Here is a 17,479-nt window from a genome sequence, read left to right as displayed (position 1 = left end):
AAGGGGGAGGAGGGGTAGGGGGAAGGGAGGCACGACACAGTCAATTACTTTTTAAATCCTTTATATTAAGTTCGCTTGCTTGCGCGCTTACGACCGTGCAAATCTTTCGGTCGTTTTTTAACCCACTTCCCGTGATCCAATCGAGCTGACATTTTGTACACAGACTCGTTGTGCGTGACAATTTATTTTCGTTAATTTTTTTTCAAAAATTGTACACTTTTTAGGAAAAAATAAATTAATTTGAATTACCAATTGCTTAATGGTGGCAGGCAATCATCTGACCCATAGGTGGCAGCCATCTCAAGCCAGAGGACGAGAGGACTCTAGCCGCCACGCATATAAAGGATTTATAGTGAAAAACTTTGTTTTTACGGGTTAATTTTTTATATGTATGGGTGTTCCCTGCATATTGCAGTTTCCTTCCATGTATATACAGAAAATCTGTCAATGCCCCAATACGTCACCCTCCTCAAAATGAGTTTGGAGCTTCTTTAGGAATTGGTCAAACATCCGAATGCCAAATCAATCCAAACACTCCTGGTACAACCTGAGCACTCTTCATTGAGCTACTGCTCAATTGCTCAGCCGAGTACTGCATTAGGTTATTGGGTTATAGGCGAAATGACAAACATCAAATACCCATGACTACAGGTACCACGAGGCTTGTTTTCGAACAACTAAAATGATTGCACAAACTTCAGAATCACAATCTGTATTTATCCTGGAGGAATCCGATGAGCTATCAAGCTCTTTTTCACAGATGTCCAGTAGGGGCGGGTCAGAAAGTTACAACAACAAACAAAACAAAAAACACGATAGGAGTGCAAAGTATTGGAAAGGTAAGCAAACTGCTCAAAAATAAATACGTAAAATCGACAAAGTATACAAGTTCAACTTCAGCGTCTGTGAAACGGCGCAGGCTTTCATAATAGAGGTTTTTTAAAATTAGATCCTGAGACATTTACGTAAATATGTGCGCGCTCTAACCCAAAAACCTCTATTCTGGATGATATTGGTCACGTGTTAAATGATGATATTGGTCACGTGTTAAACTGGCGCAGGCTTTGTCGGAGCAGTCGACGTCTCGAGCGCCGCCTGTGGCAGACAGCCCTGCGCTGGGAGCCCGGAGGTCATCGGCGATGGTGCTCCCTCACCCCACTACCCCCGACTCTCCGGGAGTGCGTGGCCCGGGCCTGCCCACCGTGGTGGAGTGCAGCACCACCCAGCCGCAGTGGTAAGGGCAACACGTGGGAGCAGCAGCAGCAGCAGCAGCAAGCAACAGCAGCTGCGAGTGCACGAAATATCACAGCGGATCGTGATGTGGGGAGTCCCAAAAAAAGAACACTCAACATATTCATCCGTTTGCCTTCAAAGAAACGGAAACATTTAATAGTTGACGTTTTGGGTAATGGGCCTTCTTCAATGCGTTCGTTTTATCGGTAATATTCCAGCTGAGTGGTGCAGTGGTTAGCACACCTGGCTAGACTCAGATCCTTTGGTTTTTTCGGTAAAGTCATGTAGGTAACAAATATTTAATTTAGTTGTTTTCATTTATTTTATTTTATTTTTTACCTATATGACTTTACCGAAAAAACCAAAGAGTATGAATCTTTGCAGTCACGAAAGCTTCAAATCTATAATTAGACTCAGACCGTCAGAGTGTGAATAAAATAAGAGGGAATAAAATAAGGTACCAGTTTATGGGAATTGTTACAGCATTTCTACTTAAATCAATCATCACCCACATTAGTGTGTATCTGTTCACCCTTTATTGAAAATCAAGCGTAGTTTTGAGCACTATTGTCAATTTAAATTCATTATATGAGTTCTTGATGTGCTCTCAAAGATGGTAATGCTCTTGGCTTGATAAAAACAGATAAGTTTCATCGTTCAGTTGTGCCATGCGTTTCAATAACAAAACAGAACGGTAGCACTTCAAATATGTAAAGTTCTTGAGACATCATTTACATATTTTCTTCCTACTCTGCCTAGAATAGGATAAATAAACAAAAATATAATGTTCCATTCACACCGTACATTTTTGTCAGTGCACTATGTATTGAAAAGTCAGTTTTAAGCTAAACAAAAACTTTACTGTTGAGCTCTTAGCTCTTTATCATCACAGGTGGGCATTTACAGTAGCAGCCAAATAAATCTAAAGCACGTTTCTAAATGCGGAGGGCAAAACCAGAGGACCCAGAGAAAAGTCCACGTGACCACCACATGGAACGAAAACTTGCACACTCCAAATATACGGGCATCGTCACGGTCGGGATCGAACCCACTTCCTCCTGCATACATTTAAGTTGCACCGAATGCTGATGCTTTAAAAAACAAATGTGTGTTTTATTTTCAGGCACATGCATGGACAGCCCCATCAGGTGGTGACCACGTTAAGTGGTACCCCCCTCCTGGTTTCAGCTTCCATTATGATGCCATCCTTCACAACCTTCAGTCAACAACCGTTGATGCACCAGCATCAGCAGCATCACCAGCATCAACAGCATCAACAGCAGCTCCAGCAGCAGCACCAGCAGCAGCACCAGCAGCAGCACCAGCAACAGCAGCAGCACCAGCAAATAATTGACCAACAGTCACAAGCGCAGCAGAGCTGTGCTCAAAACAAGGGACAGCACTTGAGGGTACAGGCCCAATCGAGAGCAGAAGGGCACCTGCAGCCGACACTGCTGATGCCGACCATGCTGCAGATACAACAGCAGCAGCAACAGCAACACCAGCAGCAGCAACATCAACAGCAGCAACAGCAGCATCAACAACAGCATCAACAACACCAGCAGCATCAACAGCAGCACCAACAGCACCAGCATCACCAGCATCACCAGCAGCATCAACAGCAGCAGCAGCAGCAGCAACAACGGCACCAGCAGCAGTGCAGGCGATCATCCTCAGAGAAACACCAGTCCCCATCGCCACGACATCAGCAGCCCCAGCAAGAGCAAACGTTGAACTCTCCAAATTTGCAGTATCACCGTTCAATGAGTGCGGAGCCGCAACATAGAAGCCATCAGCAGCATCAGCAACCACAGCAGCAGCAGCAGCAATTGCTATCTCAAGAGAGGCTGTTGTGGCTGGCGAGTGGACAGCAGGATTCCCAGGGCTATCTGCACGCCACGTACCACGCGCCCCACGGGGTGGGCAGTGTGGCTGGGAGGCAGCGCCTCCTGCACGCGAGGTCGAGCGGGCGACAGCAGCCACAACCGCCTGTCGACCGAGCGCAGCGACAGCATCCCGGGGGGCAAACACAGCAACAGCAGCAGCAACAGCAGCAGCAGCAGCAGAGCCCCAGGTGACGCCCCTGCACAGATTGGCTGTCGCTTAGCCGGTGGGCCAGAAATGTATAAGCTTGGAGTTGCCCCCAACCACACAAGTAAGAGCTGTGCACTTCGTTTGGCAGCGGGGGAGGCTTTTGTGACCAAGTCTCGAGGTGTGAGCGCATTGTGCAGGAAGAATGGATCTGTTGAAGGTGGATTCCCAGAAGTGGGGGGTAACTCTGGGTGTTTAAATCGCAAGGCCTGTTCCATGTCCTTCCTAAAAACACAGCACTTCTCGCAGAACTGTGCTTCCCAGCTTGTGACCAGCACCGTGCTGACAAATTTGTGGAGCTTATTAGAGTGCCTTGCACTGAGCACCCGTCATCACTTGTTCAGCCACCTGTGATTTTGATGTCATGTTAATTATGCTGGCGTCTTACCCAAAGTGCAGTTTTGCATCAGCCCGAATGTGCTCAGCTACGAAGATTTTGGCAAGCTTCGTGGTGCTACACATCGTGGTCCTACCATGCGGGTGGTAAGTACAATGCACTGTGGGTAATTGACTCTGCAATCCCACAATCCCCTGCAAACCTTAGGGGCATGATATTCCAAGGCATGTTTAGGGCAGTGGTCACCAGCAACACATTTACAATAAGCAACTATGTCAACTTGTTGTGGCAACAGCAAACAGTGGAGTTCCGTCTGGCCAATGAAAAGAGCGTTTGTTGAAATGTGTGTTTGATGGTTTGTGGAGTACACAAGATCAGATAGACATGTGACCGCTATCTGTTATCTCATTTACCCACGATATGGAGCGATGGTCAGATTTGTCTCGATTTGGAAAACATTTTTGCAGAGAGAATGGCGCGGATAAACCAGTGATGACAATGAAAGGCAGCAACAATCGCCATACAATCACCCTAGTGCATCATGGCCTTTATAAATGTTGTTGATAGTGTTAAATTGATGTGCATGCAGGTGTAGATCAGCCACGTACAATGTCTGCACACCTGGCATCCTGACGTTGCCAGCAAACAACAGTGAGCCAAATTAAAATGGATTCATATCGACTGAGTGTGTGTGTTTGCCAACAGTAAATGAAGGCTAACATAAAATGTTATGTAACTATCTGCAGTATACATATATATTTTTAAAGAACATCACTCTTTTCATTTTCAGAACACAGGTGTAGTTAATCCCTTACCTATAACTAGCACGGTGTGCGAATGTAGGGCTACTTTGTAAACAAGACACGAGTGCACTGGACCGGTTTAATGGGCAACACTAAAATCATTCTCCAATTCACCATTGTGCAACAATTTAAATTGTTACTGATTCACGTAAAAAAATTCTATTTACTTTTGTAGGTCACGATATTAACATCACAATGACTATGGTGAAAGGGTGCTTGCATATCTATCATGAATGCGACTTGCTTTGTGTGTTGTTTGTTAACTTCAATGCCAGTATTATTGCCAGGGTATTTCTGTTCCGTATGTACATATTGTGTTCGTTTACACCCACACTAACAGGAAATTGTCAGTCTCAAAGCAGAAAATCTCAGTATAGATGGTCGGATGAGTGGTGGCTGATGACCGCTCAGTTTGGCAGTCCGTGAGCCTGTGGTGGAAATTCCATATTATTATGACGGGGGCGGGGGGGGGCAGTTCATCCTTAACACAATCACAATTGACTTCCTAATGAGTGGCGCTCGCAAGGAAGAGCGATGGCTATTTTGACTGATTCTGGACCAACAATTCCTTGCCATATAATCTTCACGATAAGAGAAACATGAACCAAATTAAGGAATGGCATCGGTTCATTCCACTTATATTTATAGCAGGAAACAGAAGGGCATTTTGACGTAGATGAATAATTATAGTGCAAATTATACTCGAGTAATTGACATTTAGAGAGGCCAGTCATTTTGTACTGTGAACATGATGCGATTTGCCAGGAAGGCGTGTGACCTTTAAACCCTGAGTAAACCAGGCTGGGGCAGCTAATGTCTCTTTAAGGAAAATGTATTTATGCATCGAGCCATTATTACACAAGCGAGGCTTGGCTAGTCCGGTAGAGCTTTAAGAAAACATTCTGAACATATGTGTCTGCGTTTGTATATGTAGTTTTGTTCTTTTACATACAAAAATGTGTCCAAATGGATTCTATAAACATATATATTAAAAAAACATTAGAATGTAAATGTTTGGTATGTGCATAATCAAAACATCGTATACGATATCCTTTTTTTTTGGGGGGGGGGGGGGGTGGAATAAAGCAAATATGACAATCATATTTGAAATGCGTAAGTCTCGATGTCTCCATTTACGTATATGTAGTGAGTCCAACTGAGCCGCAGACGTTCCTCTTCAGAGGAAACACATTTATTACACAACACGTATATACAAACAGGGGTAGCTGGCCCTTTACCAGATACAGCCTAGGGTGGTGACCACCCAGCTAACTCCACTACCACACAGGAGTTATGGCTACGACGGACCGGAACCGTACTCGGGTCCCTGGCCACGTGTTGGTGCCTTTTCAGATGTACAACGTGGAGCTTCCAGCTTGTAGACGTGGAGCTTCCAGCTTGTAGAACGAAGCGACCCCGGTCCCTCCCAGGGACCCACCTTTTATCCTCCCGGGTCGGTAGGCCGGCTCCGCCCTCGGCCCCGCCCACCTTCGAGAGTGTTCCAGCTCCCTCTAGATCCCTCTCGAGAGCTCTCCCCGGACACGTGATCACCCCCTAGCCCCCCTCCCCCCCACCTGGGGCCTTCTCTGTGGACACTCCGGATCACGTGGCTACGGGGTCGACCAGAGTGCCATGGCCCGGGGCAACCCTGCCCCTGGGCTGACACTCTCCCACTCCCCCTTGTGGGAGCCCGCACTACACGCTATATGTGGTGCCCGCGCTATCCCAGCGCTCACCAAGCCCCACTAGGGCTGGTGCTACACCCACCTACGGGGTGTACGCGATGACGGTGCATCGCACGCCGTGCTGTGCTCGAGCCGGCCTCACTCTACAACACACACGGTGCTGTCCGCGATGAAAGGACATCGCACGCCACGGCCCTCTAGGGCCCGTACCATACAGTGACGTCCCCAATGTCACTACATATATGTAATGTAGTAACTTGGCGGGAGATGACCTTACGGGTAGCACACTCTTTATTAACACCAACTTATATTACACGGGTGGTTAACTGCAGCCTTAACCCACGGGGTTCCCCTGGCGACACCCACACGGGCTCTTACGCCCCGTAGCTTCTCGGAACCCACCCGGCTGGGGTGTCCGTCTCGACTCTGGGTCCCACAGCCTCGTCCCACATGGACGTCAGACCACGGGTCCCACAGTCTCGCCTCTGATCCACACAGGGTCCCAGCCCTTCCAAGGACAGCGGGACTAGGGGTCTCAGGGCCCTACCTCTTCGACTCCGTTGAGAGCACCCACCCCAGTTGACCAATCACTGCGCGCTGCCCACGATCCTATTTCCCACCTTGTGTCAGCGCGCACAACCACGCACCCCGCGCCGCCCCGTGATCTCTCACTGTCGGCGCATGTCAACACCACCACTACATATACATGCACATTTTCATCGCAATAATATTATCTGAATAAAGGTTTTTGGGTTAGATCACGTAAGTATAAATGTGTCGTAACCCTCCACCACCCGACACAGCCAGTAAGGGATTTGTCACGTAAACAAAATGTGCCAATTATACTAATAGGGGTTTTCCCCTTTTTTCTGGCAACAAAACTGACACCTTTTGCAAGGAATCATGCTTACATTAACCACAATACTTGCAGTCAAATGCAAAAAAAAAAATCAGAGTATTGTTTTTTGTTTGCATTTGACTGCAAGTATTGTGGTTAATGTAAGCATGATTCCTTGCAAAAGGTGTCAGTTTTGTTGCCAGAAAATAAGGGAAAACCCCTATTAGTATATTTTGGTACTGGCAAAGGAGGTCCCATGATGTGCCAATTAGTTACTCCTTCAGCCCACCGGTGTGTTGGAGAGTAAATTCGATGTGAATCGCTTGTCAAGGGGTTTGCTGTTTTATACAACACATTCGTGACATCGCAATAGTAAAAGCAGATGCCACCAATGATCAATGTGAATGCCTCGAGACAGCATTTTAAATCTCTAACCTGTCGTTGGTTTGGTTACAGTTAATTCCTTTCTCTCGTATACATTCGCAATGCGTTGCGTCTGAAACATTCATTTAAACACACGTCCTGCTACGCATGACGTGCACAAAGAATGTGCATCACGTTTATAGAGCGCATTCACCTTCTCGATATGCAAACACATTCTGAACACCGTAAATAGCACTTGGTAAATGTAACACCGTGGACTTATTAAATATTTATAACAAATCTGTGTACCAATAACCGTTAAAACCTAACCTTAAACATGGCAGTAGTTTACACTATGGGATCTCTTTTACCAGTGGCAAAATATAGTAGTAGGTTTTTACCCTTTTAAACTGGTACAAAATAAAGGTGTCAGTTTTGTACCAGTTTAAAAGGGTAAAAACCTACTATTATGGCAGTAGTTGTCAAGCCAAAGTATCTTCCTACTCAAACGAGGAGTGGGGTGGCACTCATCTCTGTCGATAGCCCCAAGCTATATTCTTGGATCTTTCGGAAAAGTCACGTACTGTAGAAGGGAAAATAAAAAATAAAAAAAATAAAACATAATAAAAAAAATTGTTATTACGTTAATTTTTCTTTCCCTTCTACGTGACTTTACCGAAAGATCCAAGAATATGAATCCCTGCAGTCACGAAAGTTTTAAATCGAAAGCCCCAAGCTAGTTGTAGAAATTCCACATTGCCACGGTTGGGTACGGCAGGCAGTATATCCATAAATAAATCGCCGAGATGCAGACAATCCACGCAGTCACGGTGGCGAGATGTTAACTACCTTGCCTGGTGTACAGGAGGTTTTCTGTTCCATCCCGACCCTGATGTATGTATATTTGGAGTTTCCTTGTTCTTCTCGTGGTCGCTTGGATTTTACTCCGAGTCCTTCCCGTTCTTCCCTCCACATTTATAAACCTGCGTTTAGAGGATTTGGCTGCTATAAATGTCCACGTGATAAGCCACTTTGTCGCGCTATCATTTGTGGCCACGTCGCTGCTGAATAAGAGCTAAATCGCTCAGTGGGCCTGATTTGGCCAAATAAAAAATAGTTTAGTTTTAGTCATCATTATCGTCACCCATGGGCTATCCTTTTGCCGGAGGAAGACTTCCCCAAGCTGTTATCCATCTCTCAGGGTCCTGCGATGGATTTTTAATCCAAGAATCTCGCTTCTGCCCAGAAGCTCATCTCGTTGTTGAATTGTATTCGTTACTCGTCATGGTCTGAATTATTGAACACAGTCGAACCACCATGCACATCACTGAAAGCAATTTTTTTAAAAAAATGTATTGAACACTGTCGAACCCCAATTAGACGTCGCTTAAAGCTAAATTGTAAAAAAAAAGTGTTGAACACAGTATAACCCCGATTGCACATCGTTTCAAGCAAAATTGTTTAAAAAAAAAGTGTTGCTAGAAATGGGCATGCGGTGGCGCTAGACAATCGAGCTTCACGAAAAAGATGCTTGTATAGAACACGACACTCGACTGCAGTGTGAAGAGGGAGAGGCTTCAATTCGCGTGCTGGAGAAGCTACCAAGCACGTGGAGTGAAACGTCGGACATCGTGCCTCACAATATGCAGTCCAACTCGAAATAGCATCGGAGAGATATGAAGATCATGTTAATCTCAAGGCCGTAGCCATGGAGTCAACATTGGGGGGGATAAAATCTTCCAAGGGGTCTGGGGGTCACCCCCCGGATAAAAATCTAAATTAGAAAATAATTTCCTGCCATTTCCTGCCTAAAGTATAAGAAAAAATTCACTAACACATGGGAAGACTTTTTACTTATTTTTTACAATGTCTAATAGTGTATTGTATTACATTTCTGTTTATCCTTTTTAAACTTTTCTTGTTTCATTGTATGTAATGGCAGAGATTCTGGATTAATAAAGTACAACCATAAGCACAATCATATAAACAGAAAGCTATTTTATAGCAATATATTGGGGGGGGGGGGGGACATTTTGAGCATATTTGAATATTTGGGATGTGTCCTCCCCAATATATATTATAATTACGACCTTGGTTTATCTCATTCGCCGAGCTGTCGTTGACGTGTTTTTACAATGCTGGCCCGGTTTGACGAGTTTTACCTGGGTCTGTATCATTCACGTTCACTGTACATTGTTTCAGATTAAAAAAAACTCGAAGCAACGCAGATGAACAACAAGAGGCGAGGGAAGGCGGTTCCACAATGCCAGGTCTTTTGAGCAACCACGGTGCATGATTCCACATTTAGCGATCATTTCCGTTCAAATGCAAATGAAGCGTTTACACGCTCGACGTGCCCGATTATTGGTAAACACGTTCAAGGTCCACGCAGGGCGCGGTTCCATAACTTCAATCAGCGTTCTCTGCATCACATGGGACAGAGACAAAGATCCCCCCCTATAGTGCTGAACAGACTGGCGGGGCAAGTGCTGTTAGCGAGGGGCACCTATGAAGGCCGGCACGGCACACGAGGGGGTGGGTGGAAAACACCACGCCCGCACCAGGTACACATTTTGAGGCTGAGTCGACCTAGGGGAGGCCCAGACCGGTTCAGATAATCGTCACCGGTGTTGGCCGTGAGCGGGGATCGAACTCGGGTCTCCGGGTTCGTAGCGCAGCGTAGCGGTAACAGCTACTACGCTACCGCATGGGACACACGGACATGTACACACACCCCGAGATTTCCATCTTAATTTGAATCAGTGCCCTAACGTCACTCGGTACACACACACACACTACACACAAATAGCTCTCTATCTTAAATTACATCGGATCTCTCCAGACCACGTGGAAAACGCGTTTAGACACACGCGCACATAGCCTTGATTTGAATCATCGGTCTCTATGCCACCTGCAACGTATTTACCAATCATCAGGTGCGTGGAGCGCGTAATGACCTGTATTAAAACGGAGAGGATTTGTAAAGGGGAAAGACTGAGCACGGATTATTTAACGTGCTCGTATTTTAACTTCAACAACAGTCAAAAAGTGTTGCGGTTTGGAATGGTCTCCACGAGTCCGGCGATTAAAGGGAAGACCAAAGGTCAGATGGTTGGTAGACTGCCAGGGCATATGGTGTGCGGGGTCGCTGTGTCTGCCGTGCAGCAGCTGCTGCTGCTGGATCTGGTCGGGGGGGAGAAGGCGTTGGTTGCGAGGTTGATGATGATGGTGGTGGTGGTGGCATGAACGGCTCTGCCCTTGATGAGATCTTGATCATCTTCTTGGTTCTTTCGGTAAAGTCACGTAGAAGGGAAGTAATACAATAATAACAATAAAACATAAAGAAATAATTCTTCAGACGCTGTCTCCTCGACAGACTTGGTCTTCACCTGAGGACGGCTGCTTGCGTTGTGGCCGAAACGTCGTGAGGATTATTTTATTATGTTTTATTTTTTATTATTTTATTACTTCCCTTCTACGTGACTTTACAGAAAGAACTAAGAAGATGAATCCCTGCAGTCACGAAAGCTTTAAATCGAGAGATCTTGATCTTTAACCCCCCCCACCACCATCTTCTCTGAGCACCTGCTATGGACAAACACACCACTGGTAACATTTTAAAGTCGCCATGCAATTCGGTTGATGTGAAGCGCACAGTACAGACTACAAATACAATCCATGGATCGCGTTCTCTTCTCATCGGTCGAGGTTGCTGTCGCTTTCGAATCATGGACACGAATTTTGCCTCCTGTCCTCGTGATGACCATTTCCCAGCGCCTCCCCGATGCATTTGCATCTGGACCCTCGTCATCACCAGCCACGGTATATCCACTGCTGGATGAAGGCCTCCGTTCTAAACGGTGTTGCCGTGAAAGAATCCCTCTTACCCTGAGGCTGCACCCATCTCAGGCCTATATAAGACCTCGTTTCAGTCGCTTTCTCTCTCTCTCTCTCACCTGAAGACGGTCACTTGCGTTGCGATCGAAACGTCGTGATCCATTAATTTTCTATCTACGTGACTTTTACCCGAAAGAACCAAAGAGTAAAGAATCCCCCCTGGATAGTTTATTCTGCATTTACAAGTTAGACCAGGGGTGAGGCGCTCACGGCCGGCGACTTAATTTAATTAATCCGCCCCACGGCCACATGAGATCGACGCCACCACACCAAGGCAGTACTATAGAGTGCTTAAGCCATCGCCTTGCAAGCATCGTGGCTGCACTCGTGTGGTACGAGACCCGGCAACGCTGTTTTCTAATTTTAGCACTCTCCGAGTCATCATCTGTTGCGTTTCGTAAAGTTCTGAGCACACTGTCACATCGTCATATCGTCATAAACATATAATAATAGGGGTTTCCCTCTTTTTTCTGGCAACAAAACTGACATCTTTTTAGAAGGAATCATGTCTGCATTAACCACAATACTTGTGGTCAAAATGCAAAAAAAAACACACTCTGATAGTATATGCATAGTCCTTGAAACTGATTGGTCCACACCAGAGACGGCTTTCTTTTGAGCCTCGTCTCAATTGGTGCTCGACCAGAGGATGCCAAAAGGCGTACAGCTCCAAGACAATGCACTATCAGAGTAATGAGAGCTCGGGGTGAGCATCTACATCATTAGACCTCGTTTGCCAGCACCAAATTATAATAATAAGGCTTCCCCCCTTTTTTCTGTGACCACAAGTACTGTGGTTAATGCACAAATGATTCCTTGTAAAAATGTTTCAGTTTTATTGCCAGCAAAAAGGGGAAAACCCCTATTATTATAGTTTGGTACTGGCCAAAGAGGCCTAATGATACCGTCATAAACATTTAGGGTGAACTAAACTTTAGTCTCAACTTTAACTTGTTTTATTTTGTTAAACAGGCCAGTGAAATGACGTGTGGCCCCGCCAAAGGGGGTTTCTGCCGTGGTGCAATGGGCGCAATCACAGAGTCGGTCGATCGATAGGCGGCGTGTGTGGTGGGTGGATGTCGTGGGGTTACTCCCAGTGCGCGCTCATATGTTGCACTTGGGGCCACCAAAGCAAACACCAACGTAGCCCTTCATCTTGCATTGGGAATATTGCATTGGGCACGAAGGGCAGGCACAGCCGCGGTGTAAGAGTCGCCCCCGGTGGATTTGACTTCAGGAACAAACAACAGATGACGCCCTCATCGGCTGATGGTGTCGCGGCGTCAATAATTCACGCGCCGCGCCGCTGGGCTCGCTCTCCACCCGCAACGTCGCGGACACATTTTGATGAATGACAAGAGCATCCGCGGGGTGGGCGTGGGTCAACTAACGAGTTTCTGGGGACAACTAGCGAGTTTCTGGGGTCAACTAACGAGTTTCTGGGGTCAACTAACGAGTTCTGGGTCAACTAACGAGTTTCTGGGGTCAACTAACGAGTTTCTGGGTTCAACTAACGAGTTTCTGGGTCAACTAACGAGTTTCTGGGGTCAACTAACGAGTTTCTGGGTCAACTAACGAGTTTCTGGGTCAACTAACGAGTTTCTGGGTTCACCTAACGAGTTTCTGGGGACAACTAACGAGTTTCTGGGTCAACTAACGAGTTTCTGGGGTCAACTAACGAGTTTCTGGGTTCAACTAACGAATTTCTGGGGTCAACTAACGAGTTTCTGGGTCAACTAACGAGTTTCTGGGGTCAACTAAAGAGTTTCTGGGTTCAACTAACGAGTTTCTGGGGTCAACTAACGAGTTTCTGGGTTCAACTAACGAGTTTCTGGGATCAACTAACGAGTTTCTGGGATCAACTAACGAGTTTCTGGGGATCAACTAACGAGTTTCTGGGGTCAACTAACGAGTTTCTGGATCAACTAACGAGTTTCTGGGGTCAACTAACGAGTTTCTGGGGTCAACTAACGAGTTTCTGGGGTCAACTAACGAGTTTCTGGATCAACTAACGAGTTTCTGGGGTCAACTAACGAGTTTATGGGTCAACTAACGAGTTTCTGGGATCAACTAACGAGTTTCTGGGGTCAACTAAGAAGTTTCTGGGGTCAACTAACGAGTTTCTGGGGTCAACTAACGAGATTCTGGGGACAACTAACGAGTTTCTGGGTCAACTAACGAGTTTCTGGGGTAAACTAACGAGTTTCTGGGGACAACTAACGAGTTTCTGGGGTCAACTAACGAGTTTCTGGGGTCAACTAACGAGTTTCTGGGGACAACTAACGAGTTTCTGGGGTCAACTAACGAGTTTCTGGATCAACTAACGAGTTTCTGGGGACAACTAACGAGTTTCTGGGTCAACTAACGAGTTTCTGGGGTCAACTAACGAGTTTCTGGGGTCAACTAACGAGTTTCTGGGATCAACTAACGAGTTTCTGGGATCAACTAACGAGTTTCTGGGATCAACTAACGAGTTTCTGGGGTCAACTAACGAGTTTCTGGGGTCAACAAACGAGTTTCTGGGGTCAACTAACGAGTTTCTGGGATCAACTAACGAGTTTCTGGGTCAACTAACGAGTTTCTGGGGTCAACTAACGAGTTTCTGGGGTCAACTAACGAGTTTCTGGGGTCAACTAACGAGTTTCTGGGATCAACTAACGAGTTTCTGGGTCAACTAACGAGTTTCTGGGGTCAACTAACGAGTTTCTGGGGTGAACTAACGAGTTTCTGGGGATCAACTAACGAGTTTCTGGGGTCAACTAACGAGTTTCTGGATCAACAAACGAGTTTCTGGGGTCAACTAACGAGTTTCTGGGGTCAACTAACGAGTTTTTGGGGTCAACTAACGAGTTTCTGGATCAACTAACGAGTTTCTGGGGTCAACTAACGAGTTTCTGGGTTCAACTAACGAGTTTCTGGGGACAACTAACGAGTTTCTGGGGTCAACTAACGAGTTTCAGGGGACAACTAACGAGTTTCTGGGGACAACTAACGAGTTTTTGGGGTCAACTAACGAGTTTCTGGGTTCAACTAACGAGTTTCTGGGGACAACTAACGAGTTTCTGGGATCAACTAACGAGTTTCTGGGGTCAACTAACGAGTTTCTGGGTCAACTAACGAGTTTCTGGGGTCAACTAACGAGTTTCTGGATCAACTAACGAGTTTCTGGGGTCAACTAACGAGTTTCTGGGTTCAACTAACGAGTTTCTGGGTTCAACTAACGAGTTTCTGGGGTCAACTAACGAGTTTCTGGGTTCAACTAACGAGTTTCTGGGGTCAACATACGAGTTTCTGGGTCAACTAACGAGTTTCTGGGGTCAACTAACGAGTTTCTGGGAACAACTAACGAGTTTCTGGGTTCAACTAACGAGTTTCTGGGATCAACTAACGAGTTTCTGGGGACAACTAACGAGTTTCTGGGTTCAACTAACGAGTTTCTGGGGTCAACTAACGAGTTTCTGGGAACAACTAACGAGTTTCTGGGAACAACTAACGAGTTTCTGGGGTCAACTAACGAGTTTCTGGGTTCAACTAACGAGTTTCTGGGTTCAACTAACGAGTTTCTGGGTTCAACTAACGAGTTTCTGGGATCAACTAACGAGTTTCTGTGATCAACTAACGAGTTTCTGGAGTCAACTAACGAGTTTCTGGGATCAACTAACGAGTTTCTGGGATCAACTAACGAGTTTCTGGAGTCAACTAACGAGTTTCTGGGTTCAACTAACGAGTTTCTGGGATCAACTAACGAGTTTCTGGGGACAACTAACGAGTTTCTGGGTTCAACTAACGAGTTTCTGGGGTCAACAAACGAGTTTCTGGGAACAACTAACGAGTTTCTGGGAACAACTAACGAGTTTCTGGGGTCAACTAACGAGTTTCTGGGTTCAACTAACGAGTTTCTGGGTTCAACTAACGAGTTTCTGGGTTCAACTAACGAGTTTCTGGGATCAACTAACGAGTTTCTGGGATCAACTAACGAGTTTCTGGAGTCAACTAACGAGTTTCTGGGATCAAGTAACGAGTTTCTGGGATCAACTAACGAGTTTCTGAAGTCAACTAACGAGTTTCTGGGACAACTAACGAGTTTCTGGGATCAACTAACGAGTTTCTGGGATCAACTAACGAGTTTATGGGTTCAACTAACGAGTTTCTGGGTTCAACTAACGAGTTTCTGGGATCAACTAACGAGTTTCTGGGATCAACTAACGAGTTTCTGGGTTCAACTAACGAGTTTCTGGGATCAACTAACGAGTTTCTGGGATCAACTAACGAGTTTCTGGGGACAACTAACGAGTTTCTGGGGACAACTAACGAGTTTCTGGGGTCAACTAACGAGTTTCTGGGGACAACTAACGAGTTTCTGGGGACAACTAACGAGTTTCTGGGATCAACTAACGAGTTTCTGGGTCAACTAACGAGTTTCTGGGGTCAACTAACGAGTTTCTGGGGACAACTAACGAGTTTCTGGGGTCAACTAACGAGTTTCTGGGGACAACTAACGAGTTTCTGGGGTCAACTAACGAGTTTCTGGGGACAACTAACGAGTTTCTGGGGACAAGTAACGAGTTTCTGGGGTCAACTAACGAGTTTCTGGATCAACAAACGAGTTTCTGGGTTCAACTAACGAGTTTCTGGGATCAACTAACGAGTTTCTGGGATCAACTAACGAGTTTCTGGGGATCAACTAACGAGTTTCTGGGGTCAACTAACGAGTTTCTGGATCAACTAACGAGTTTCTGGGGTCAACTAACGAGTTTCTGGGGTCAACTAACGAGTTTCTGGGGTCAACTAACGAGTTTCTGGATCAACTAACGAGTTTCTGGGGTCAACTAACGAGTTTCTGGGTCAACTAACGAGTTTCTGGGATCAACTAACGAGTTTCTGGGGTCAACTAACAAGTTTCTGGGGTCAACTAACGAGTTTCTGGGGTCAACTAACGAGTTTCTGGGGACAACTAACGAGTTTCTGGGTCAACTAACGAGTTTCTGGGGTAAACTAACGAGTTTCTGGTGACAACTAACGAGTTTCTGGGGTCAACTAACGAGTTTCTGGGGTCAACTAACGAGTTTCTGGGGACAACTAACGAGTTTCTGGGGTCAACTAACGAGTTTCTGGATCAACTAACGAGTTTCTGGGGACAACTAACGAGTTTCTGGGTCAACTAACGAGTTTCTGGGGTCAACTAACGAGTTTCTGGGATCAACTAACGAGTTTCTGGGATCAACTAACGAGTTTCTGGGATCAACTAACGAGTTTCTGGGGTCAACTAACGAGTTTCTGGGGTCAACTAACGAGTTTCTGGGGTCAACTAACGAGTTTCTGGGATCAACTAACGAGTTTCTGGGTCAACTAACGAGTTTCTGGGGTCAACTAACGAGTTTCTGGGGTCAACTAACGAGTTTCTGGGATCAACTAACGAGTTTCTGGGTCAACTAACGAGTTTCTGGGGTCAACTAACGAGTTTCTGGGGTGAACTAACGAGTTTCTGGGGATCAACTAACGAGTTTCTGGCGTCTACTAACGAGTTTCTGGATCAACAAACGAGTTTCTGGGGTCAACTAACGAGTTTCTGGGGTCAACTAACGAGTTTTTGGGGTCAACTAACGAGTTTCTGGATCAACTAACGAGTTTCTGGGGTCAACTAACGAGTTTCTGGGTTCAACTAACGAGTTTCTGGGGACAACTAACGAGTTTCTGGGGTCAACTAACGAGTTTCTGGGGACAACTAACGAGTTTCTGGGGACAACTAACGAGTTTCTGGGGTCAACTAACGAGTTTCTGGGTTCAACTAACGAGTTTCTGGGGACAACTAACGAGTTTCTGGGATCAACTAACGAGTTTCTGGGGTCAACTAACGAGTTTCTGGGTCAACTAACGAGTTTCTGGGGTCAACTAACGAGTTTCTGGATCAACTAACGAGTTTCTGGGGTCAACTAACGAGTTTCTGGGTTCAACTAACGAGTTTCTGGGTTCAACTAACGAGTTTCTGGGTTCAACTAACGAGTTTCTGGGGTCAACATACGAGTTTCTGGGTCAACTAACGAGTTTCTGGGGTCAACTAACGAGTTTCTGGGAACAACTAACGAGTTTCTGGGTTCAACTAACGAGTTTCTGGGATCAACTAACGAGTTTCTGGGGACAACTAACGAGTTTCTGGGTTCAACTAACGAGTTTCTGGGGTCAACTAACGAGTTTCTGGGAACAACTAACGAGTTTCTGGGAACAACTAACG

At 45.9% G+C, this 17,479-nt stretch overlaps 1 protein-coding gene across 1 annotated transcript; it reads left to right on the top strand.

The window, feature by feature from the left end:
- Window positions 1–994: 994 nt before the first annotated feature.
- Window positions 995–5,517, top strand: LOC144936137 (uncharacterized). Its single transcript, XM_078863031.1, has 2 exons — window positions 995–1,234; window positions 2,357–5,517. The coding sequence occupies exons 1-2, from the start codon at window positions 1,140–1,142 to the stop codon at window positions 3,309–3,311; spliced, it is 1,050 nt and encodes a 349-aa protein (XP_078719157.1). The 5' UTR covers window positions 995–1,139; the 3' UTR covers window positions 3,312–5,517.
- Window positions 5,518–17,479: the final 11,962 nt, after the last annotated feature.

The sequence above is a fragment of the Lampetra fluviatilis genome, chromosome 15 (genome assembly GCF_964198595.1).
Source record: "Lampetra fluviatilis chromosome 15, kcLamFluv1.1, whole genome shotgun sequence".
Lineage (NCBI taxonomy): Eukaryota > Metazoa > Chordata > Hyperoartia > Petromyzontiformes > Petromyzontidae > Lampetra > Lampetra fluviatilis.
This window is presented reverse-complemented; position numbering and strand designations above follow the sequence as displayed.

Bases quoted from the DNA above. Each gene is read 5' to 3' on its own strand.
- LOC144936137 (XM_078863031.1), top strand. From the start codon at position 1,140: ATGGTGCTCCCTCACCCCACTACCCCCGACTCTCCGGGAGTGCGTGGC. The intron at 1,235-2,356 runs GTAAGGGCAACA...TTTTATTTTCAG, and splicing joins AGCACCACCCAGCCGCAGTG to GCACATGCATGGACAGCCCC.